We start from the raw sequence: 25,487 nt of genomic DNA, 5'->3' as shown, positions 1-25,487 counted from the left end.
AGGGCCTATCATATTTTTGTACAATATTTTCCCAATTAAAATTTTATGATTGGTTTAAAAATGCAACAGTAAACACCATTTTCACATTTTTATCACAGAATAAGGCAGAAAATATATTTTATAGCTTCTATACTAAATATGTCAAGCATTATTCATATAGTTCAGGCTATTTATTTATTATCTGGAAAAGACTTGAAAAACACATATAAACCCTATATTTTTTCAATCGCGTGTTTATCGTCATCCTGTTTCATCAGTAAAATCGTTTCTGTTTTTTATTCAGTACAGCTACAGCCTGATGCTTTTGTCCATTTTAGGGATTTCCTGCAGTTCATAAGTTATTACTTTTATGAGACTGTTTTGGACTTTCTGCACGAGAGCGCCCTCTGGCTTCAAGTATGAATGAGCTCAGTACTCCATGGTGTTCACATCTCCTCATTTTGGATATGAATAAAGTGTCAGGACAAGCATAGACTATCGATACTTTAAAAAAAAAATCTAATCTAGATTTAAATCTAAAAACATCTACTTGAACACCTGCCCAAATAACATTTTATTAAAACTAAATATTTATTAAATATAAAAAATGCAACGTTATTCTACACACAGCAATATAGCCTATAAACCAGGGCCCGTAATCATAAAGAATTCTTAGAAATGTGGGTGTTTACTCTTAAAATTAAAGAAAAAATCCTAGAAAAGAAAAGAAGTAATTCAGAAAGCATCTTAACCCTTAAAAGAGGTCTTAAGGTCAAACTTGTTAGGAGCGCAGTCGAGGACTTTTAAGAGGCTTAAGAGTTTCTTTAGCAGAGGAGAAAATGGCAGAAAGAAGAAGAGGCAGAAGAAATGTGTTGCAGACCATGGATGACAGTGAGTTAATAAGACGCTATAGATCAGATCGTGCAGGGATCATGTTTGTGACTGATCTTATTAGAGACGTGCTTAAATCTCAGACACAGCGCAGAAATAGCATAGCGCCAGAAATTAAAGTAATCACTACATTATGATATTTGGCAACTGGGAAAATGCAACAATGCAATAGTGATGATTTGAGTCTGTCACAACCTTCTGGAAGCAGAGTGATCAAACAAACAATTACAGCACTTTCAGAACATCTTATTGTGTCGCATTTCATTTAGTTTCCACTGGACAATCCCACCTTGCAAGCTTGAAAAACTGCATTTATGAATATAGCAGGCTGATAGGTGCGCACAATCAGAGGGAATGAACCGTTAATAGTTTGTGCTATATGCTCCCATGTTTAACAGCTAACAGTAAACACTGTTCCTCTGTCCAGTCTGGCTTTCTCGCCCTTCTTGGTTTTGATTCCATGTTTGATACAGTAAAACCAACATTCAAACCACCACTTAAATGGGACAGCAATCACTGTAATTGGAAAGAGTAAAATAATTTTTAGCATTCTAAGCCAGTCAAATACCTTATAGGAAAGCATGGTAAAAAATAATTTATATTCACACATATAATGTGTGTGTGTATGTGAGAAAACGGTCAAATAGGAAAAATAATGCATGTAAATTCAACCAACCAATCACAGTCTTCAAAAGATTGTGTCATACATAGCAACAGGGTCAACCCCTCCTCCTCACTAAGATGAAAGTTTTTGTCTTTTTCTTACTCAGTTGCTCTCAGATCGGTCCCGAATTGCTCTTAAGCTAAAACTCCTACGTAAAAGTTTTTAAGCTAAATTAAGAGTTTTCTGAGAGGATTCTTAGAATCTTTATGAATATGGGCCCAGGAATCCTCAAATCTGGCCCACGAGGTCCAGTTTCTTGCAGAGTTTAGCTCTATCAAACAGTAAAATCACAGCTAGTTGAGTTTGATCAGGGTTGAGTATTCTGAGTATGGGTCAACACACTTGGCCACTTTCACTTATTCCTCATGCATACATATATTACCCAGAAGAGCCTGCACAGAAAACATTCAGTACTACGTAAAGACCGTAATGATTTCCGGAATGGTTTTTCAAAAAGAAGTTGTGCAGTGTCATGATCAATTACTTAAAGGGATAGTTTACCTTAATATGAAATTGTACATGATTTACTTCTTTTCTCATGTCATTCCAAGCCTGCATGACTGAGTTCCTATCGTGAAACACTAAAAGAGAAATTTGGAATAATGTACTGGCTTCTCTTTTCCACATAATGAAAGTGAGGTTACTTATAAATGGCTATTGTATCACTTCAGAGGACTTGGGTGCAGATCTAAGTCATATTATGTAGCTTCTAATTTTAATTTATCTACTTATCTTTGGTTCATTTCGGAGTTTGACTGGCTGGATCTCTATTCACTTCCATCATGTGGAGGACACTGACCAGTACATTTATCAACATTTATGCTTCTGTGTCCAACATGCAGGTTTGAAACAACAAAGGCTGTCAGAGAACGACGAGAGTGTTTTTTGGGTGAACTGTGTCTTAAAGTCTCCATGTCTTGGAACTGCTGAACAGATGGCCTGCAAGCTGCCATCGGCTCTGCTTATCAAATATGAACACTTCTGACAGCATTACACCTCAGGTAAGCCTTTTTCATATTATGCATTACTACAAATATGATTAGCACTTTTTTTGTTGTCGTTATGTCACATTTTTAAGCTTTTTTTGGACATTTCAATACAGTGATGCTTCAATGAAGTCTATTATTTAAAATAAAGATTATTTCTCATCCAACTTGTGGTCTTGTTTCAATCTAACTGGTTACAAGTAGATATAAGAAGACTTTAAACTAAATATTGCAAATATAGCAGCATAATCAATCCTGGTTGTCAACAATTTAATTTTATTAGTGCACTTCTGTTGTAATGTTTTGGTTATGGTTGATGCAAAACTGTCAAATACCCTTAAATGGAAAACACATTTCACAGTAGCAGAGTAGTGCAGACTTTCCTCATGCAACTTTCAACACCATGAAGTTAAACAGAAATAATTTTAAATGTCATACCTAGCTATAGCAATGAAAACATAAAACATTGGTTTTAAAGTGTTAGCTAGATTAATGGGCAAACATGGAATTAAAAAAAAAAAAAACTTTAATGATTAAGACCATTACCATGTATATGCAATAGGACATCTATATATACACATGTATAATATATGTTTCCTTTTAAATGGCCTGCATGCTATATTTTTATAAACATTTAGAAAAGAATTCTATTTGGTCCCCTACTAAAAATGGACCAAAACATGTTGTGAATGTCCTCAGTAAATAATTAACTATTTTTAAGTTAATTCTAAGAAATAATAACATTTCAAATAAAAACTGTACTTAATCATCTTTGTTTTTATATGAATGAAGATTTTATGGCAATGACATCAGCTTTGAGGCACAAAGGTCACAACGGTTTAGAGTATGACTTCATATCCTGTAATGGGTCAGTTAGAAGGAAGAGCCTGTAGGACAGCCTGTGGCACTCTGCTTAAATAGTACTCGTGATTCCTCAGTGTTGCTAGCACTCCAGCGGAGTTCATGTGCTGCACATTGGCATCATATTTATATGCATTACCATGCATGTCTGTCAGTTTGCCTGTATATAAAAAACAACATAAAATGTATATATTTATATTAAATATCAAGTTCATTTTCAAGAATATATATGCAAAAAAAAAAAAAAATGACTGTCACCTCCAACTGCGTGCAGAATTGCTTCAGGTGCACATGTGTCCCACTTTTTACATCCTGGACTGGCAAACACATAAGCGGAGGCTTTTCCCTCCACCAGCTGGATGATCTACCAGGACCAGAATCAAGATGTTATTAGTTTTCTTCTATGCCAGTACTGACTCAAATCAAAGGCTGTGACCCACCTTATTCCCAGCCCCTCCCACTCTGATGACATCATGAGGCTCCATGGCTTGCACTGCGTCGATCACAAGTTTATTGCTATGGGATCGTGTAGTAGTAATGATTCTTTTACCATCTGGGACTTCCTGGAGTTGAAACCCAAATGCGCCCAAACCCAGTACTCCCCATAATGTTCTGCCCAAAGAAGCACCAGTCCCCATCTGAATGAACAGAGAACACAAAAAAACAGGTCAACCAATCTCAGCCTTAACAGATATAGTGTAGCATGTGTCAGTGACCAACAAGTTGGACCTGGTAGTTGTAGAAGGGTTGATTGATGACTCCAGCAATGGCTGTCCCTCTATAAGCAATGCCTATTAGCACTGTCACATGATCCAAGAGCCCTGCAATAAAATGGCACACAAACAACATTATAAAAAGTATTAGTCAGCTCCAACATTAAAATATTGTTAACCCCACTATGCTCTTGTAAATGTACAGTATATGACACTGTATGGGTAAGACCTAAGGGTGTGTTCACACTTGACATGTTTGGTTCGATTGAACAAACTCAAACGCTGATATTGTGGTTTATTTGAATAAGGTTAATGTTGCCATCTGAGCTTTGGTGCATACCAAACAAGCAGACCGATATCCCCTAAAAAGATGGATCTCGGTATGCTTGTTTGGTGTGCACCAAGGTTCGGGACCTTAGGACAGGGGTGTCCAAACTCAGTCCTGGAGGCCCACTGTCCTGCAGAGTTTAGCTCCAAATAGCCTCAATACACCTGCCTGGAAATTTTTAGTATACCTAGACCTTGATTAGCTGGTTCAGGTGTGTTTAAAAAGAGCTAAACTCTGAAGGACAGTGCCCTCCAGGAGCAGGACAGGACACCCCTGCCTTAGGAAGTGTTCACACTTGGCAGGTTTGATTTTATTAAACGATTCATCAACTGTGTATGCTGCCCTCCAAACCTTGGTGCACACCAAACAAGTGGACCAAAGACCCATCTTTTCAAGGGGTCTTGGTTTACTTACAAATTAAATCTAGTGCAGTTTACATGAAGTATGAACACAACATGGACTTGAAACAACTAAATGAACCAAAACCCATTATAATCTGGTACAGGCACTGGAACTGGCATCTTGCAGAAGATCTACATTTGTGCAGCGGACAAATTTCGTGGCACTGGTTTAATTCCTTTACACAACTGTAAGTTCTGTCACAAAATATATGTAATAAAAGTTGTTCAGTCATGTTGTGTATTTTATGCCTTAAGTTTGTATTATGTATTTTGGCTTGGTGTAAAAAAAAATAGCAATGTGAACCCTAAGCAAACCAGGAATAAAAAATTGTGTTCTTTTGTGGTCCGGATCAAAAGAACCAAGGGAACAGAACACAAGTGTGAACACACCCATGCTGGTAATGCAGGTTCAGGCCAGGTCTGCAACATGTCCTTACCCATTCCACCTTTCTTTCTCTCATAATTTCCACTCCATTCTTTGCAACCCTGATAATGAATTTGTCCAATAAAGTGATGGTAGTTTCTAAAGTTGAATAAACAACCAAATACCAACTAGCAATGGAAGGAAAGAGGTTTTTTAACAGGTATATTAGATAACATTGGATAAAAGCAACAAAGAGAGCAAATGCAATTCAACTATTGCTTGTCAACTATGAGAACTTTTTCAACCATCATACCGTTTCTGATTGAAAGCAACCTTTTACTTGTCTAATTACAATGTGACATCTCATTCCTCAAAAAGAAAATAAACAAACAAACAAAAAAAAAAACTTTAAATCACCGTACGGTTAGGGGCTCTGTAGGGCTGTTCTGGCTTCTGTATGTAAACTGGGCTGTACAAAACCCTTGCAGCTACAGCAGAGACAGGAGAGCAAAGACAAAGAAGGAAATAGGAGAAAGAGCAGATCACCATGTGACAGCACCAGATGTGTTGGACAAATGAAGGTCAAGTGGAGGTAGAGATAGACAAAAAATTAAGAGAGATATAGGAATGAGAGATAGATGTAAATGATAAAAAAAAATTCATCATTCTTCAACGGAAGTGGACATGCTTGCACCCTAATTAAGCATAACGCAAGTGTACTTTTAGTATTGTGTCCTCAATGAAAATGACATTTTCAGGAAAAGCCATACTGCTATCTGATCTGGATTAAAAAAATAAAATAAAAAGATTCTGTTGTCAGTGGGACTAACTTGTGTGACAATAAAAAAAATGTATATTCTTAAGGAGCGGTCATATTAACAGTATTTCAGCCAAATTTCACAGGCAAAAAAGAAAATTTTCAAAAGGTGTAGTAATGTGCACAGCTTACCCAGAAATCACTTTCAAACCAAGCAGATTTCTGTTGGTCAACGCAGTAAATTCACATGACCAGCTTGAACATGAGTGAAAGAGCTTTTGCCCTCTCGCATAACTCCACATGGATTCATATTTAAATGACTGATTTGGCCCACAAAATTTCCCCAAGCAACATTAAATGTGACCACTCCTTTGAGACTCCTTTACGTCTGGTATCGACATCTGCCCGAAGCAACTTGATCGACCAAGGCCATATACACCTCAATCTCCACAATTAACCACTTGTGGTTGGACTGTAGCTGAGCGGTAAGTGGACAGGCTATCCTTAACTGTTGTCTGAGAAACATCCAAATGCATTTGAAGTGCACTTAATTTGTCTGCATTCTGCACTGCTTCACAGACTGCATCATTTTTAATATAAGCACAGTCTACTGATGTCCACGCACTCTGTCAATGTGCAGCTCAATTTGTCTGTCCATCCAGACAGGGCTCTACATGGAGGCTTATATCGTTTTACTAAAGTGACATCACTGATGATGTTCGAAACCTCGTTTGAGTGCAGATCTATCTACTGTATCTGTCTTTCTGTCTCTCTCTCTCTATCTATCTATCTATCTATCTATCTATCTATCTATCTATCTATCTATCTATCTATCTATCTATCTATCATGTGTTTACTATATGGCTGTTTGTGCAAATTTATCAAGCCCTTTTTAACCATGTAGCTCACATTTTGCCACTGTCACACTCCTGACCAGCAGGTGTCCCTCAAAGGGCATTCAAAGCCTTGAGAAATGAACCACTTTTCAACACATCTGCCTGGAAGCTTCAAAGCTTCATCTTGCCATTACACTAATAAGAAGTAATCCCCATATAAAACACACATGACATCACCCCATACCAGATCTATACAAGTGGATGGTGTCTGAAGCGCACCGCAACTGCTACAGCAAGCACTAGCCAAGTATCTGAATGTTGAGCAGCTCATTGGATGCTGGTGCGAAAAGAAACCAATCAGCTGCGCCATGTGAATTATGATGAAATTACATCAGACTGCACCATCTGGAGTTTCTTGAAAGAACTTTCTGTTTATTTTCAATAATAAATATATATATATATATATATATATATATATTAGAATCAAATAAAATGTGGATTATAAATGTGGTTTGTGTAATCAGATGACTGAATGTAGACGTCATTTACACACATATGTAATGCTGTCCACTTGTGATCACATCACCCCGTACAGATTAATACCAGGTGCTTTATTGCACAATGATGTTTACAGTCTTAGCTGAACAAGGCCAAAACTCAAAGAGTAGAAGTGGAAGAGATGTAATTTATTGTCTGACGTTTTATCATGAGACACAAAATGTTGAAAGCTGTTTATCTGCTCACCTTCTGTATATTCTTTAGTGCCATCAAGAGGGTCCACCCACACAACCAGCTGAGAATGATGAAATATTACTTTTCTATTACTTTTTGTTTCAGAAAAACGATATTCTACATTTATAGCATAGCTGTAAGCATTATGCCCATATTCTGTTTCCTATTCCTCTTTACCTCTTCCTCCTTCAGGCTGGCATACTGATCCGGGCAAGATTTTTGTAGAATTAGGCTGCTTTGTCCGTTCTCTATTAGGTCCTCTTCAACAGCCTCATCTGGTAATTCCTGGACAAATAAAATATTAAAATATTATATTCCACTGGTTGTAGCCAAAACAGGCTGAGTGTCTTCATATTAGGAGACGTACGTACCTCCTCCCCAATGATAGTGACTTTAGGGAAGCTTTTCGTCAGGGATGCACATATACTCTTCTGAACAAGCCTGTCAGCCAGAGTCTGTAGATCATTGGCTCCTGACTGTTCCAAAATCACAGGTTACAAAAACATCATGTGCAAAGCATGTGTAAAAACTATTTACCAACTAAATTAATTACTACATTAACAGTCATGTTATCTTCTCATAAGCCAAAATTGGCCTTGATTTTACCAAGTAGGAAGGGTTAGTAATAGTGGATCAACATATTTCAGATTTTAGGGTCTTAAAACAATGCTGTTTCATGAGTTCAGTTATTTACACTGTTAAAGAGTTGGATTCTCATGCTAAGCATGGACAAAGTTTCAAAAAATAATTTGGATGATTGACAGTATTTATGTGCCAAGTATCTTACTTCTGGGTTCGTACAAGTTTTGGAGCGTTTTGTTTTATTGCACTTCATGACTTAGACGAGGGTGGAACTCCTTATATGGGCATTTCTCCCAGAAAAGACACGCCCATGCATGCATCGACCACAGTGAGAGCAGATCGTGCCCATCAAGTAGCTTCATCCGGTGCAAGCATTGCACAGGACTTTGCTCGGGAAGAAAGTATCCAAAGAAGTGTTTTTGGTGTAAGTGAAAGATCATTTTGTTCAGATTCCTTAAGAACCCAGCGTTATGTAAACAGTGGATACAGTTTTGTTTTTCCGAGGCCACGACGGAGTTTCACAAGTGTGTTTGTTTACAAACGTTTTATAAACAAAGCCCATTCCGACGCTGGATTTGCACATCGTTTGATACAGAAAGATGGAGCGGTCCATGCTATAAAAGATCCCAGTCATGATTCAGAACTGCAGACGGTAAGTGAAACGGCATCAAATCTCTTTTTTTTTTTTTTGGCATTCAGTGTCACTCTTTAGCTCTGCCCATGGCGCGCCTCCAGGAGCATGGCTGTTTCCGGAGAGAATCGTAAAGCTGTATCTTTCTTTTATAAATGTGATAAAACTAAAGACTTTTTGGAGATAAGAAGGATGCAGCACTACTCTATATGTACTCAAGATTAACATGAATTCGGATGAAACTGTGTGTGTTACGTCCCCTTTAACGGAAGTTAAGAGCTCAGGACCACCCAAGAGTGATGAGATCATCTCAAGTTTTTTTTGGAAGAACATCCTTGTTGGTAACATGCCTCTACTTGCCATACCTTTTCAACGATCCCCAGCTCTCCACTTTGAAGCACTTTCCGGACAATAGTTCCAGCCTTTTCGGCCACGGCGTGGGCTGAGGCCATCAGCCGCATCAGCACTGCAGGTTTGCTTGCCATGACACCTGCTGAAACAGGAAGCACACCTCACTACAGCTCAGAAAGACACACCTACTGCAAACAACCAGGGGAAAAGTCAAAAGACAACACGTTTTGCAAGTCACTATTACATGACCATTAAGAGGAATGAGATTCTCGCCAAAATAAAACTTAAAATATGGATTTACTACTGTTATGTATTTTTGGAATCAGTGATCCTTAAGATTTTTTAAAATGGGTTTTGTCTTTATTTTATCAGCATTATGACATTTATGTTATCATGCATCCCTTAAACAATCTGTCCATATACATTGTGTAGATTTTGTATATACTATTGATTAAGAAAAAGAAGAACGCTACTGTTACATCCTGACAACCATATAAAAAATATTAATCTTTTATAAAGTTTCACTGCTGCATCCCTGTTTTGGTCACCACAAACAGATATTTATGAAACTTTATTTATTTATTTATCCATTGTCAAGTCATCCCGAATATCCTGCTGCTGTATTTTTAGCCAAACTGTTTTGTTACAAAATTATAGTATTGTTATATCAGGGCTCTCATATTTTCTGTCTCAACCATGGTATATCAATTGTAGATAATTTATTGGCTTTTTAAGCACTTGACAATTAAACAGATGCAGCTAAGATAAAATGTAGATGACTTTTTCTAAACATTTGAAAAGATTAACATTAATAATTATCAATCATAGTAAATCAATATTATTTGTCCCAGTATTAAGCCAGAATCAGGTATTCACTTGATCACGGAACACAATGATAAAGCACATCAACTTTGACAATAGTCATTAAGTGTATAGCTAGATGGTTAATGAGTAATTATGCAAATGGACTCTGAACATTATTGTCTGAGACCAAATATCATGGAAGACAAGAAGAGACTGTTTTCAAAATAATTTACCATTCGTCCCCAAACATTTCTGTAATCACACTCAAGTCATTACTCTTTAATCACGTTATACTCGTTCGTAGCGTTAATTCACTGTTCAGTTCGTGGGCGATATGTTATTGGTGTGTAATGTCGCAGTGCAGACGGATATTTCTCAGTAAGTGTGTGTTTTATGTCTCGTGGGATGGAGCTAATGCTCTGTGATCTTACTTTAATCGCAGTCCGTGTCCAGCGGGGCTCCAGAGTTCAGCAGCACTGTGGACAGGAAGTCGTGTACAGTCGAGTACACTGGGTTTGTCTTGTAGTTCTCGGAAGGAAGGTCTTAGTGCCCCCTGTGTTGCTTTCTTTTTTAAGAAATAGTTCCCGTAAAAAAAAAAAAAAAAATAATATATATATATATATATATATATATATATATATATATATATATATATATATATATATATTCTTTAGCTACCCATACGCATTTGAAATAAGTGTAGTGTAAGTTATGTAAATGACAGAACCTATATATATATATATATATATATATATATATATATATATATATATATATATATATATATATATACCATTTAATTTAATTCACATGAGTAAAAACATTACTGAAATTAATCATTTGTGGAATGCATTATGAAATTTGTGAAGAAAATAGTTGTCTATAGAATAATAAAATAATAATAGAGATAATTTATCTCACAATTCTGACTATTATTCTTAAAATTCATTCAAGAGTTGTGAGTTATACAGTGTCTATAGAAAATAATCACCCCCTTACAAAATAATCACATTTTGATGCTTTGCAGCCTGAACAGAAGTGACTTTTTCTCCCAATTCTGAGGGTTTTTTTTTTTTTTCAGAATTGCAAGAAATTTTTTAATTGGGAGGTAAAAAGTGGCATTTACACATTCATTCAATCATTCATGGCTCTAATTTTCCTATCAATTTCAAAAATAAGTCATACTTTGTATGTACCGTACTTTATTTTACTTCAGAGCTATTTCAGTGAAACCATTAGAGCTCCCTAAAAGTATGAACGATTAAACATCTGCTTGTTATTCCTGTGTAGTAGTCTGTAATATCAGTAGGTCAAACTGACAAACGACTAAACTGAATTAAATCAAAGAGCATAAAATACACCTGAAAACATCCAGTCACAAGCAAATGTGAATCCTTTTGTGTAAATGAATTTAAATAAACACAGTCTTGACAGAAAGAGGGATTCATACTCCATAGTCATCCTTGACGAAGCGGTTGAGTGATAATAATCCAGCTAATATCAAACTGAGTCTCACTGACGACCTTTTATTGGAAGTTTATCCTTCCGTAAGTGAATCCAAAAGGAAGTCCTGTTTCTTAGTAATACATTTCAGCTGAATAAATTGGATAAGAAAGCCTAAAATAAGGTGACATTCAAATTTTTTTGATATCTGAGGAAGCATATATTTGTGTATAGATGAATAAAATAAAGCATTTTATTAATGTAAACACAATAAATCATTTAAGATGATTATAGGGTACATTAATATAATGCAAACAAGTTTCCAAAGTGCAATTTACATCTCCACATTTAGACGGTTTAGTGTTTTCCTTTATTTCCAGATAGTTGTCTATGAAAGCAACGTCTGCTTTCTTTCAAACACGTTCATCTGTTGACCACTGGCCTGTATCCCATCTCTCCTTCCAGCTGTTCGGCTGTTAACGTTCCCAGGATGGGTTGACAATCAGGGTTAAACACAGAATACGCGCTCATTTCTCCAGGTTGCCGGGCTCTTGGGCTTCGAAGGCCCTCATAGAGCCAGTAGAATAATGATATGAGAAAAAACGGCAGGCCAAACTCGAGTTCTGAGAAGAGCCCGAGCAGCACGAGCCACAGCAGCACTTTGAGCAGGGTCAGATGGGTGAGAGCCACGCGCTGGAGCCAACCACCACACGTAGGGTTCAGCAAACGATGACTGGGATCCTAAAATGACAGGAAGACTGGGTATAGGCAAAACGACACGGTCGGTTTCCAGGTATGTATCTGTTGTGTTGTTGTTATATTTGAGTAGTAAGTGTGCTCATACCTGTGTGTGTGGAATCTGAAGGCAGCTGGTGGGCTTCTGTTCCGGTGTGTCAGGACTCACTGCTGGAGAATCAAGGCTCATGGCTTTAGTTTCAGTCTGGATCACACTCTCAGCAGGTTTCTGAGCTTCAGCTTGGGCTTTCTTTCGGGCTCTGAACTCAGCCAGCTTACGCTCCATATTTCATACCTGAAAAACTATAATCAGAGGAAAACGAACGGAGTCTGCGTCGAAATCGCTTCCACGTTCACTTGTCAATATTTTCCCAGACTTCCGTGTTAGTTTTGCACCGGTCTGTAAATGCTTCTTTCTAATATTCGTTTGTCACTAACATAAATGTTTTGTGTTTTTTTCCCTCCAGGGGGCGCTTGGTGGCTCATTAAACCAAATACTTCATTCAGCTACATTGAAATTTCTGGACTTTTTTGTGTCTCAGTGAAAAACAATTTATTTATTTTTTTAAGTTTATCGATTCCAGTGAATAATACGAGATAAACACGAAATAATAAGCGCGCATCTCTGCAAAATCAATGAATCTTGATCTTGTAATCGCAGATCACTGTTATTGGTCCAGACTGAGTACCGTTGAGTAATGTAACAGGTATCACGTGACAAAAAAAATGGATATTAACGCACAAACTTCAGGAGCAATTCGACTGAAAATACACAGTGAAGAGATATTTATACCAGTTGCCGAGATCCATCAATTAGGAGAGTTCAGGTCGCAAAGCCGAGTCCATTTTATGACGTTATTGATAGTTTCATCGCCATAGCCATCTTCTATGGTTCATCAAACGAGTTGCAGTTGCACACGGACAGTTTTATGGCTGCACCCACCGGAAGTCTGTGCGTCACAGGAGAGGCTGTGATTAGGTACTGGCTTCATCGATGTAAGTACATGGAAATATTACAAATATTACTTAGGTATAAAATATTCCTATATATATATACATCTGGACAACAGAAAGAATGGTTATTCAGTGGTTTCGCGGTTAGCGGAAGTAACGATCCAATGATAGATGACAGATGAACCCAGCATACTCTCATTCTTTATAACAACAACAACAACAACAACAAGACATCAAATTAATATCACATTTCTAATAATCTAACGTTATATAAATTGAAGCTGCTTGCAAGCAATCTGTGCAGCCATTTATTCAGTATGTTTAAGTATTATTTATTGGATATTTAATCTTTGCCCTATAATCAGAATCAAGGGGTTGATATGGTCGTCTTTTTATTTTCTCTCTCAATTTTTTATTGACAAATTAGATGGGGACAATATATATATATATATATATATATATATATATATATATATATATATATATATATATATATATATGTATATGTATATGTATACATACATACAGAGAGAGAGAGAGAGAGTTTTCTCATAGTACTCAATATTCTATTTTAAATTTTATTTTATTGTTTTGTGCTTTTGAAATGTATCGCCAATTAGGCCAAGGACTTTGCATTTAAGACTACTATTGAATGTGTGTTTTCAGCAAATGTAATTAAGTTGTTTTATACCTTCACCTACATGCTATAGTTATAGGAAGTGTGTGGAGAAATTACTGCAACATTGTAAAATAATCCCGCACCATGATATATATAGTGCATTCAAATAGTATCATTTACTTTAATGTGCATAGTTAGTTTGCAGGCTGCTTTGAACGTGCTGCAAAACAGTAACATTTTCGGGTACAGGAAACCAAAAAACAGGAATGTCTGGTCACCCTATCATTTATGACACCGAAAGCATAAATGCAGATAGACAACACAATTATAATATTTTTTTCTTGTTTATTTATGTATTGTATATATACAGATTTGTATATATACAAATGATTTGATACCCATAATGGTGTCACAAATCAGCCAGTGTCCCCGTGTTGATGTGGAAAGTGTGTTCTGTCAGGGCAAGAGAAACAGTCGAGCTGTGTAGTGTATGCATAAATCATCACATAACATGCAGCAGCAGCGTTTAATTGATTTGAATTGATATCTGTAGTGAATCTCCTCCGTGGAGTGAGCCAGCATGGCCTCTGCCCCAGCACAGCAGCCCACGCTCACTGTAGAGCAGGCCAGAGGTGAGACGTCAGTCCTTAAACCATACGCTCAGGAGTCACGGCTCGACTCTGTCTCACCCAGACCGTTTCCCGTCCATTGCAGTTGTTCTTAGTGAGGTGATCCAGGCGTTCTCTGTGCCTGAGAATGCAGCCCGCATGGAGGAAGCCAGAGAAAGCGCATGCAACGACATGGGCAAGATGCTGCAGCTGGTGCTGCCTGTGGCCACTCAGATCCAGCAGGAGGTCATCAAAGCATACGGCTTCAACAATGAAGGAGAAGGTGAGATTTAATCTACAAACATGCAAACACAAATAAAATGCTGTCATTCCAACTCCTGCGTTTTTGCCTTTCAGGTGTGCTAAAGTTCGCCCGGCTGGTGAAGATGTATGAAACTCAGGACCCAGAGATTGCAGCCATGTCACTGAAACTCAAGAGTCTCCTGCTGCCGCCTCTCTCCACTCCTCCTATTGGCAGCGGCATCCCGAGCTCATAGAACAGCGACAACCTCCCACTTCATCCACTATAACTAATTTCACATTCATGCTTTCCTATTGTTGTCAATTTGAACTTATACATTCCTGTTTTTTATCAGTGGAATTAATATTCAAACAGTTGTTGTTTTTTTCCACATATTTACTGTAACAACGTTTCGTAGATCAGGAAGAAAGATGTGGGAACCTGGTGAAAATTTAAATATAAAACTTAAATAAATATACGCAAAACGAAAGTAAAAACAACTAAATAAAGTCCTTGAATGTGCATATTTATCAAGCATAACACTAATTTGTTGATGCCTTTTAAAGGCCTTGTTTGTTTTCATACAGTTGGTATTGATTATTGTCTCATTTGGCCATGTAAACATAAATGATAACCTGTGACATTGCTCTTGTGATCTTTACTGTTTGCAAAATGAATTATAGTCATATAAACAGTGTTTATTCAATAAAGTGTCTTTTTATTTAATAGGAAGATGTTTCTTATCATGAAATTACTGTTTTTATGAAATGTCTCTCAGTACTTTAGTTTCCATTGTCTAAGTCCACCAAAGCGTACAAACAGCATTCATTTATTTACTGTAATACAGAAGTGCTATAATTTAAGCATTTAGAGTTTTTTCATATTCGATTCAATTCAAGTTATTTGTATAAAGCTTTTTTTTACAATACAAATCATTGCAAAGCAACTTCACAGAAATGTTAAGTTTTTGATAAGTTTCTACAATATTTAGTAGTAGCTTATCAGTGGTGTCTGTCAGTGTATGTGCATATGACAGAAATATTCCGGAAAAAACAATTAAAGACGTAATCAAACAGTTGATGAGCACTATTTACAACAATTATATGATGCAATCACGCTTACAGCTACATTTGTTAGTCCTGTATGTTGTTTCAGGGTTAGCATCATTTTATTATATTTATGAAGGATAATTACTGCTGTGTTGAGTGTGTACGCAGAGCAGCACACAAACTCCTCACAAGTGTACATCTATCAACTCCTGATCTTCATTTTTATCATATCTGGTCCTTGGGTTTTAACAGTAAATTCTCCTAAAGATGATGGTGGAGAGTGCGTGGGCAATCATTCTTCGGTGACATCCCTGATCAATCAACAAACAAGAAGAAGATTCATTTATTTTTAAATTAGGGCTAGTCTGGGTGTAAGGCGTTAGGAGAAGGGAGAGAGAGGATGTACTTGCTCAGACGTTATTGAGTGATTTGATAAAGTGGCAGGAATTTCTGGATTAAATGTGGGGTGCGATCTGAGTAGCTTGTGCAAAGGGTTGGATATTGTTTATGGAAAAGCTGATATTACTACAGAATGAGACCCTCTTTATTCTGCCTGCTCCCACTGCTCCTGAGCTCTCTTCCCAGACTGTTCAGGCACTTTAGGCTCCGCCCTGCAGACTGAGAACCAGACAAGATAGCCCTTATAGTGAAAAACTAAGTTTAAGTCTCATTCTAACACGCCCCCACATCTCTACCTCACTATGTGGGAAGATTTGCATAACACTTCCCAGATGTTCACGCAAAGAAAGAAGGCATACCTTTTATTCTCATTGTAGTATTTCTGTAGTACTGTGTGTTTCACTGTGAAAGTGAAACTACTTTATTTGTCCTTCTAAAAGAGGACGATATCCGCTTCGTCATGCCAGGAGCTGATCCGTGCTGGTCATGTAATCATGTTTATATCACATTCATAAAGGGTTTTATATTAAGGGGTGTAACATTTCCGTCACACGCTTCGACCTTCAGCCAATCACAATGCACTGGATAGCTGGCCAATCAGAGCACACTTCGCTTTTCAGACCGATGAGCTTTGTAAAAACTTTAAACTGCATAAACACATTTCATTACACCAAATAGACTCAATAATAGCAAAATGTGTATAGAATAGAATAGAATAGTGTTTTAGCATCATCATATGAACCCTTTAACTATTATGAAAACATTTGAGAGATTTGTATAGAGAGTTTAAAGAAATGTATTCACATGATTTGCAACTTGTATGAAATAAATGAAAACTTACAGTCTGTTTAGCACAATTATGTAGTGTTCAGCACACTATCTATCTATCTATCTATCTATCTATCTATCTATCTATCTATCTATCTATCTATCTATCTATCTATCTATCTATCTATCTATCTATCTATCTATCTATCTGGCTCCCCCTAGTGGACAAAGCAGCTCAAAAGTTGTCAAGTTATTTATTGCAACAACGCTTTATTTTAATGTCTCCATACCATGGCCATTTTCTGTCTTTATAAGCCCAATTTTGTTTCTTTACTCAGATGAATAAATAAGCATTGATAACGTAATTTCTGCAACAAAAGAGTCAGAAGTGCGTTATAGGCGCGAGGAGCATCATGCGGAGGGTCTGCAGCTGAATGGACTACTTGTGATACACACCTGCCTGTTCCCGCGTGCTTACAAACACCACCCGCAATCACACCGAGGACTGAAGCGATGCCACGAGCCTCTGGAGAATGTCAGCCCTGAAAAAGGTATTTCAGCTGCTGGAAATGGAAATAAAAGAGTGTGTTTTACCTAGTCTTCTAATATTCATTTATCTTCCTCTCGACTGACATAGCCAATTCAAGAGCGTTTTAACTTGATTGATTCACGTGTTATTGAAAAGACCACAGGCGATTCTGCTGATGTCATAATAGTCTTATTTTTTTAAGCCGCCTGCTGTGATAAACAGTGATGACGTCACGTGTATCTCTAGGCTATTTAAACTCGATGCTTTGTGTGATATTAGAATAGAAGTTAGGAATAGTAATTATATTTATATGCCGGGGGTTGAGCCGTCAGTTAAAGATCTACACGTGGATTGAAGAGGAGTATGGGATTGATTTATTATTATTATTTTATTTTTTTGGCACATGCAGCTATCAGGAGGTCGATGAGTCCATTAATTGAGTTGCATGTGAGCCCTGTCCTGTCACAGTGAAATGGCTTATCTCATCTGTTCATAATCTTCCATCCACTCACTGATTGTCTTGTTCTCTGTGTGTGAAATTTACTCCATTGTACTATTTCCATCTTCATTTCTCCATCTGCCACAGGTGTTACCATGGATTCTGCAGACACATTGCTGCCTTTTCCTTGACAAGAGTCCAGGTAAGAGACAGGATGGGATATTTAGGGCATTTTCTTACATCTTAACTCCAAGCTAAGAGAGCTGTGCTGTGGTTTGTGGATTTACAGGGATAGTTCACCCCCCAAAATTAAGTTCTGTCATAATTTACTTACCACCATTTCGCTCCAAACCATTGCTACTTACAAAAGGAAAGGATTCAAAGGCTTTAAATAAGTTTTTTGTTCCTAGACAAAGTGGCTGTCAAGCTCCATGACTAAATTACTAAAAAGAAAAAAAAAATAAGGATAATAGGACTGGTGCAGTATATTTCATGTCATCTGAAGTTCTTATGAGAAAGATACTTAAATGTACTGTTAGTTGTAATTGTTGGATTGAAAATGAAATGTAGCATCTTGAACATTCTGTGGTAAATACATTACCGTTCAAAAGTTTGATGTCAGCTTTATGTATGCGGTTGATATATATATATATATATATGCTGTTCTTTTACATTTTCTTTTCATCAAAGAATCCTGAAACAAATGTGTCAGGATTAACATAAAAATATTTTATCAATGCAACTTTTTACAGCATTGATATAAATGTTTCTTGAGCTCCAAATCAGCATATTAGAATGATTTCTGGAGGATGAAGTGACACTGAAGAGTGAAGTAAAGATTCTGAAAAATTCAGCTTTGTCATCAAATGAATAAATTACATTTTAAAGTGTATACATTTTATTTTAATGTAATAATATTTCACAATATTGCTGTTTTATTGTTTTTTTTTTTAAATCAAATACAGCAAATGCAGCCTTGGTGAGCACAAGACACTTACTGTATTAAAACAAACAAACAAACAAACAAACAAAAACACCTCACACATTTAAAAAGCTTTATCCATCAAAGAAAGAAAGTCACATGACCAACTTCACTAGACTTAAAATAAAGAAATGAGGGTGAAGAAATGACTTTTGAATTTGATGAATGAATTTTCTTCCATTTAATTTATTATGTGATGGGTGAGTTAGTTTAAACTTATTTTAAAAAAGCCCAAACCTTCAAAGAATCACTCATTTAGAGAACTCATTTAGTTTTCCCCGTAGTGTTCCCAGTTTCATGCCATTTGTTTAATTATTCATATAACTGTGATGATTGTCTTGTGTTTGGAAGTGGATGTCTTTGCCATTATAATGAACCATTTGTATCAGACTGAACTTTCTGTTGCATTCATGCAGTGCTGGCACATACTGTACATTCTTCGTTACCTCTTGGATGTAAATGCTTTTTGGATCTATTTTGAATATCAAGGCACAACTTTTATGAGTCCTTGGGACGCCTGGTGAATCAAATTTTTACACTCCAAAGCCCAATATGATTGATGGCAAGCTCTCCAGCTGAAGGTGTTTCAGCCCACAAAGTCCTGCATGGCTGTAGTTTACTTCAGTGAATATTTCGAGAGCCCTGCTGCTGTTTCTATGGAGACGAGGGAGGCTGATGTCATTGGAGGTGATCCTGAACATGCTCAGATCTGTTTGTTGGAGCCAGTATCTGATGCTGATTATGCATTCAGTGATATACAAACCATCGATATTCATAAAGTAAATCCAGGAACAATCCTTAGTGAAAGGATTCAGACTGATTTCTAATAACGCTCTTTAATCAATTAATTCAGTTCTATGAAGAAGTGTGCAGCGAAAATCTCAGAATGAGGCAGTTCACCTTTTCTAACTCATTCATCATGGCTCAGCATTTTCCTGAGGTCATGGCCGACAGCGCATGTTAATGCTGTTTGAAAGGATCATCATCTGCCTCACTGACTCATTAAAATCATGTTGTTAAACACGTTCAGTGCAATACAGAAAAGAACAGAACCATGTCATCATTTTGCTAACTCATCTGATTAGTTTGGTTTCTTTTTTTAATTTTTTTTTTTTTTTTTGAGGCATTTTTCCATCAGGTAGGAGGACTGTGACAGTTTGTTGTTTCCAGATATTTTGGGTTGTGACTTGCTCAGTTAGTTCAGGACTCTTGTAAATTGGTAATGTCACGTGACATTGTTCTGGAATTGGCTTTATCCACCACCAGAGGGAGACATATAACTGTCTTTCACACAGAACAGTATATGATAGGAACCAGTGCTTGTGATTTGCTACAGTTCTTCTATTCTATTCTATACTATTCTATACTATTCTATTCTATTCTATTCTATTCTATTCTTATAAATACATATTCTGCTTATTTTTCTAATAATTAACAATTGGTGTTTTCTTTAACTGTAAGGACGTACAGGTGCTTCTCAATAAATTAGAATGTCGTGGAAAAGTTCATTTATTTCATTAATTCAACTCAAATTGTGAAACTTGTGTATTAAATAAATTCAATGCAAACAGACTGAAGACGTTTAATTCTTTGACTCTTTTAATTGTGTTTTAAAATCTCAACAAATTAGAATATGGTGAGATGTCTATCAGCTAATCGACTCAAAACACCTGCAAAGGTTTCCTGAGCGTTCAAAATGGTCTCTCAGTTTGGTTCACTATGCTACACAATCCTGGGGAAGACATCTGATCTGACAGTTGTCCAGAAGACAATCACTGACACCCTTCACAAGAAGGGTAAGCCACAAACATTCATTGCCAAAGAAGCTGGCGGTTCACAGAGTGCTGTATCCAAGCATGTTAACAGAAAGTTGAGTAGAAGGGAAAAAGTGTGGAAGAAAAGATGCACAACTAGGGCTGGGCGATATGGCCTAAAAATAAAATCTCAGATTTTATTTTTTTTAATTCGATTTCCGATTTTTTTCAGATTTTCCCCCCACTTAAGGAAAGCAATAAGTACAAACAGCAGACAACTTAAAGCAAATTTTGCTTTTATTTAATCAAAAGTAGGGCTGCTCCGATCACGATCGGCAGATCTTTATGCGCATCTCGTCAGTAAAGCAGGTCTTCTCAGTTACTCAGTTACACAACTACTTCAGTCTGTGTGCACTGAATTAAAAAAAAAAAAATATAATTATTGATTTTTTTTTTAATAAATGAACTTTTCCATGACATTCTAATTTATTGAGAAGCACCTGTGTATTTAAAGGTGCAGTGTGTAATAGTTAGGAGGATCTATTGACAGAAATGCAATATATATATATATATATATATATATATATATATATATATATATATATATATATATATATATATATAACTATGTTTTCAGAGGTATATAAAGACCTTACACAATAAATTACACAATATTCAAATTTTGCATATAACTTTTGCATATACCTTTTATGCGATATTCAAAATCTTCATAGCTTTGGATGAAATCATGATGCAAACTTATTCAAATATGAGACAAATTCAAATCCTGCTACACTGTAAAAAGTTTAACTACTATTTACTCAATTTTTTTGGTGAAACATTTTTACACTCAAAAAAATTGAGTAAATTTTAAAGCTGTGAAATCAATGAAATATACTGTTTAAATTGAGTAATTGTCAGTAAAAAAATTAAGTAAATCTGAGTAACTGAATTACTTTATATGAGAAATAAAATTAATTGGATATAATCAAAATTATAAAACACCACAACTGTAATTCTATGTAAAATAAACAAAAAATATTGAGTAGATATAATTGAAATATTGGATGAAATTTTACCAAAAAAAATGTGCTACGTTTACTACATGTAAAAGTGAATTTAACTTAATATTGGACTATAAATTATCAAAATGCTGCATTCACTTTTTTTTTACACCATTTACCCTTTATAATTAATATAATAAAACCAAATAAAGAAAGAAACACATTTTTTATTGAAAATTTATTTGTCAATTAAACATAAGACAAAGTCTAAAATCAACCTTTGAAACATTGTATCCATTTTAATATTCCAGTAGATTGCAAAAATTAAAAACTGTAAAGTAGCCATAAGGGAAATGATTAAACCTTATGAAACATTTCATCCATCTTAGTATTCAAGTAGATTACATGTAAAATATGATAGCCGTAAGAGAAATGACATCTTTGTTCCTGGTGCATACCAGCCATTTGCAGTCACACTCAACATTAAACCATAAAAAAATATAAAAGCAACACTTACATCAATATTAAAGGGATAGTTCACCCAAAAAGATGATGTTGTCATAATGTACTAGCCCCCCCCGGGTTGTCCCAAATCTGTACGAATTTCTTTCTTCTGTTGAACACAAAATATATTTTAATGAATGTTGGTTAACAGATAGTTGAAAGTTGCCATTGACTTCCATGATAGGAAAAAAAAAAAAAAGTATACTATGCAAAGTCAATGGCAACCTTTAACTGCGTTAACCAACACTCTTTAATACTTGGCTGAATGTCACGTCACTTCACTTAAAATATCTTTTGTGTTCAACAGAAGAAAGAAACTCGTACAGGTTTGGGACAAATTGAGGGAGAGTAAATTATGACAACATCATCTTTTGGGGTGAACTATGTCTTCAACAGAATTAATCAGATAACAGAAACACTTCCATCAGGAATACCCATTCTGTGGGATGACCATGAACCACTACTATGCAAGAAGATAATTTTTTAACCTCTGAACATTAACAGAGTTTTGGAGGATCCAGCTCAAGAAACAGTTTTTGGAACAACTCAAGTGAGTACAGGGTCCTTCTCAAAAAATTAGCATATTGTGATGAAGTTCATTATTTTCCGTAATGTAATGATAAAAATTTAACTTTCATATATTCTAGATTCATTGCACACCAACTGAAATATTTCAGGTCTTTTATTGTTTTTATACTGATGATTTTGGCATACAGCTCATGAAAACCCAAAATTCCTATCTCAAAAAATTAGCATATCATGAAAAGGTTCTCTAAACGAGCTATTAACCTAATCATCTGAATCAACTAATTAACTCTAAACACCTGCAAAAGATTCCTGAGGCTTTTAAAAACTCCCAGCCTGGTTCATTACTCAAAACCGCAATCATGGGTAAGACTGCCCTCCTGACTGCTGTCCAGCAGGCCATGATTGACACCCTCAAGCGAGAGGGTAAGACACAGAAAGAGATCTCTGAACGATTAGGCTGTTCCCAGAGTGCTGTATCAAGGCACCTCAGTGGGAAGTCTGTGGGAAGGAAAAAGTGTGGCAAAAAACGCTGCACAATGAGAAGAGGTGACCGGACCCCGAGGAAGATTGTGGACTGAGTCTGGAGTAGAAACATCCAGAGCCACCGTGCACAGGCGTGTGCAGGAGATGGGCTACAGAGAAGCAGCACTGGACTGTTGCTCAGTGGTCCAAAGTACTTTTTTCGGATGAAAGCTAATTTTGCATGTCATTTGGAAATCAAGGTGCCAGAGTCTGGAGGAAGACTGGGGTGAAGGAAATGCCTAAATGCCTGAAGTCCAGTGTCAAGTACCCACAGTCAGTGATGGTCTGGGGTGCCATCTCAGCTGCTGGTGTTGGTCCACTGTGTTTTATCAAGGGCAGGGTCAATGCAGCTAGTTATCAGGAGATTTTGGAGCACTTCATGTTTCCATCTGCTGAAAAGCTTTATGGAGATGAAGATTTCGCTTTTCAGCACGACCTGGCACCTGCTCACACTGGTAAATGGTTTACTGACCATGGTATTACTGTGCTCAATTGGCCTACCAACTCTCCTGACCTGAACCCCATAGAGAATCTGTGGGATATTGTGAAGAGAAAGTTGAGAGACGCAAGACCCAACACTCTGGATGAGCTTAAGGCTGCTATCAAAGCATCCTGGGCCTCCATAACACCTCAGCAGTGCCACAGGCTGATTGCCTCCATGCCACGCCGCATTGAAGCAGTCATTTCTGCAAAAGGATTCCCCACCAAGTATTGAGTGCATAACTGAATTATTTGAAGGTTGACTTTTTTGTATTAAAAACACTTTTCTTTTATTGGTCAGATGAAATAAGCTATTTTTTTGAGATAGGAATTTATGGTTTTCATGAGCTGTATGCCAAAAGCATCAGTATTTAAACAATAAAAGACCTGAAATATTTCAGTTGGTGTGCAATGAATCTAAAATATATGAAAGTTTAATTTTTATCATTACATTATGGAAAATATTGAACTTTATCACAACATGCTAATTTTTGGAGAAGGACCTGTATTTGTGGGTCTTGGGATATCTCAAATCCAATGTGACTCCTGAAAGATGGCAGCAGGCTCTGCTGAGATTCCCAAGATTACGTCGCTGACTGCCCCATTATTGTTCCGAAGGATGTAGATTTTTATGACCTCCTCTGCCAACTCTGCTTGTACGAAGACGGGTAGATCAGCTGAACCCTACAGGCAAATTTTAAAGATAACTGGTTAGAGCTAACATTCAAAACTGAATGTTACAAGAAAGTGACAAATACACAAAACAAATAGCACCTGAAGAAGCAAACATTCTGTTGGACCATATGATAGGTAAAATCTCAAACAAAGTTTACTAGGGGGAGGAGTTGCAAAAATTAACAAGAGGACAGGTTAATTTTCTACATAGGGACATTTATTTTTAACAATAAACCTAAAAGAAAAACGAAAAGAGACCAACTGCGAGCTTCTATGCTGTAAATCAATGCTATAGGCTTTTATTGAGGTCTGCATTATTTCAACCAATTTCTTTATAAACATGTTTAATATTTAAGTAAAATGACTAATGGTTTTGAAACAAAAAAGCTTGTTTAATTGCACTACTTGAAAAAAATATGCATTGCATTAATCCTCACACTCAACCCTTAACCCTCTAAATAATTCTGTGGCTTAGTAAATATTACAGTAATATTTAACTTTATTAACTTAATAAAATCTCTGAATATAGTTCACTTGATTATACAAAAGATGGCTTTCCTGTAGCTCAAACAGTAGAGCGTCGGCGCTAGCAAAAATTGATTAAATTGTAAATGTGTACCTTGAAATGCAATGTAAGTTACTTTGGATAAAAGTGTCTGCCAAATGCATAAATGTAAACATATTAACGGACTAAAAATACAACAGTTTATTTTATCTAAAATGTACAGTTATATTTTATTTTTTCCACTAAAACAATTTAGTATTAGACTAACAAATTGTTTATTTATAATACACATAATATATTTGTGAAATTTCTATCAATTTATTTAAGGATGGAAAATTAAACTGATCGGTTTCAGGGAACAAAAATATTACAAATAATTTCAAATCAAAATGAATATATTTAAACACACTCTTAAGAAATTTAGTAAGTTTACTCAATTAAAACAACGTACCCCTCCCCCAGCCTCCGCTGTCCTTCAATACCCACCAGGTCTGGATTTGTTACATTAAAAAGCTTACGGTTTTCAAACTTTTGACCGATATTGTATGTGATCTAGGTTTCAGTGCACTAGAATGATTTTACAATGGAGCAGGCCTTAAACTGTCCGACTCCCTATAGTGGGAGCTGATTAAAACGCACCAGTCTATGTTATGTCCACGCCATTTTAAATACTTTTGCATGGCGTATTTGTAGTGGTGATTTAAGAGCTCATACTTGAGTTGGTGTAGTAATTATGATGTTTTACAAAAACATGACAGCTTTTTACAAGAAAGAATGTTGTCATTTGAAAGTTCATAAATGATGTGTTCCCTTTTGACAAGCCAATGACCCCAAAGGGGAACCTGTACAAAATCGTTTTCCATTGGGCA

The 25,487-nt window shown here is 36.3% G+C and overlaps 3 protein-coding genes across 8 annotated transcripts; 1 reads left to right on the top strand and 2 right to left on the bottom strand.

Moving 5' to 3' along the window:
- Positions 1 to 2,779: 2,779 nt before the first annotated feature.
- Positions 2,780 to 10,451, bottom strand: bpnt1 (bisphosphate nucleotidase 1). 3 transcript variants are annotated; one of them, XM_052534487.1, is made up of 10 exons: positions 10,312 to 10,451; positions 9,091 to 9,218; positions 7,884 to 7,988; positions 7,690 to 7,797; positions 7,525 to 7,573; positions 5,610 to 5,675; positions 4,111 to 4,202; positions 3,822 to 4,019; positions 3,640 to 3,745; positions 2,780 to 3,541 (listed from the first exon to the last, which is right to left on the bottom strand). In XM_052534487.1, the coding sequence occupies exons 2-10, from the start codon at positions 9,208 to 9,210 to the stop codon at positions 3,390 to 3,392; spliced, it is 996 nt and encodes a 331-aa protein (XP_052390447.1). In that variant the 5' UTR covers positions 9,211 to 9,218; positions 10,312 to 10,451; the 3' UTR covers positions 2,780 to 3,389. The 3 variants fall into 3 exon arrangements, with proteins under 3 accessions (XP_052390447.1, XP_052390448.1, XP_052390449.1); XM_052534488.1 differs by having other exon boundaries at positions 9,091 to 9,215; positions 10,312 to 10,445; XM_052534489.1 differs by lacking the exon at positions 5,610 to 5,675.
- Positions 10,452 to 11,546: 1,095 nt separating this feature from the next.
- saysd1 (SAYSVFN motif domain containing 1) lies at positions 11,547 to 12,989 on the bottom strand. 3 transcript variants are annotated; one of them, XM_052535923.1, is made up of 3 exons: positions 12,852 to 12,989; positions 12,168 to 12,361; positions 11,547 to 12,064 (listed from the first exon to the last, which is right to left on the bottom strand). In XM_052535923.1, the coding sequence occupies exons 2-3, from the start codon at positions 12,342 to 12,344 to the stop codon at positions 11,747 to 11,749; spliced, it is 495 nt and encodes a 164-aa protein (XP_052391883.1). In that variant the 5' UTR covers positions 12,345 to 12,361; positions 12,852 to 12,989; the 3' UTR covers positions 11,547 to 11,746. The 3 variants fall into 3 exon arrangements, with proteins under 3 accessions (XP_052391883.1, XP_052391884.1, XP_052391882.1); XM_052535924.1 differs by having other exon boundaries at positions 12,168 to 12,353; positions 12,852 to 12,984; XM_052535922.1 differs by lacking the exon at positions 12,852 to 12,989 and having other exon boundaries at positions 12,168 to 12,802.
- LOC127938976 (protein C10) lies at positions 12,096 to 15,212 on the top strand. 2 transcript variants are annotated; one of them, XM_052535926.1, is made up of 4 exons: positions 12,096 to 12,116; positions 14,185 to 14,263; positions 14,346 to 14,522; positions 14,597 to 15,212. In XM_052535926.1, exons 2-4 carry the CDS (start codon positions 14,212 to 14,214, stop codon positions 14,734 to 14,736), a joined length of 369 nt encoding a protein of 122 aa, XP_052391886.1. In that variant the 5' UTR covers positions 12,096 to 12,116; positions 14,185 to 14,211; the 3' UTR covers positions 14,737 to 15,212. The 2 variants fall into 2 exon arrangements, with proteins under 2 accessions (XP_052391886.1, XP_052391885.1); XM_052535925.1 differs by lacking the exon at positions 12,096 to 12,116 and adding an exon at positions 12,922 to 13,054.
- Positions 15,213 to 25,487: the final 10,275 nt, after the last annotated feature.

This window comes from Carassius gibelio, chromosome A20 (genome assembly GCF_023724105.1).
Source record: "Carassius gibelio isolate Cgi1373 ecotype wild population from Czech Republic chromosome A20, carGib1.2-hapl.c, whole genome shotgun sequence".
Classification (NCBI taxonomy): domain Eukaryota; kingdom Metazoa; phylum Chordata; class Actinopteri; order Cypriniformes; family Cyprinidae; genus Carassius; species Carassius gibelio.
The sequence above is the reverse complement of the archived record's forward strand: the minus strand, read 5'-3'. Positions and strand labels throughout refer to the sequence as shown.

Coding starts and splice junctions, on each gene's coding strand:
- LOC127938976 (XM_052535926.1), top strand. CDS start 14,212: ATGGCCTCTGCCCCAGCACAGCAGCCCACGCTCACTGTAGAGCAGGCC. Junction 14,264..14,345: donor CACTGTAGAGCAGGCCAGAG/GTGAGACGTCAG, acceptor CGTCCATTGCAG/TTGTTCTTAGTGAGGTGATC. Junction 14,523..14,596: donor CTTCAACAATGAAGGAGAAG/GTGAGATTTAAT, acceptor TTTGCCTTTCAG/GTGTGCTAAAGTTCGCCCGG.
- saysd1 (XM_052535923.1), bottom strand. CDS start 12,344: ATGGAGCGTAAGCTGGCTGAGTTCAGAGCCCGAAAGAAAGCCCAAGCT. Junction 12,065..12,167: donor TTCAGATTCCACACACACAG/GTATGAGCACAC, acceptor CTGTCATTTTAG/GATCCCAGTCATCGTTTGCT.
- bpnt1 (XM_052534487.1), bottom strand. CDS start 9,210: ATGGCAAGCAAACCTGCAGTGCTGATGCGGCTGATGGCCTCAGCCCAC. Junction 7,574..7,689: donor CCAGCCTGAAGGAGGAAGAG/GTAAAGAGGAAT, acceptor CATCATTCTCAG/CTGGTTGTGTGGGTGGACCC. Junction 4,020..4,110: donor AACCCTTCTACAACTACCAG/GTCCAACTTGTT, acceptor CTGTTCATTCAG/ATGGGGACTGGTGCTTCTTT.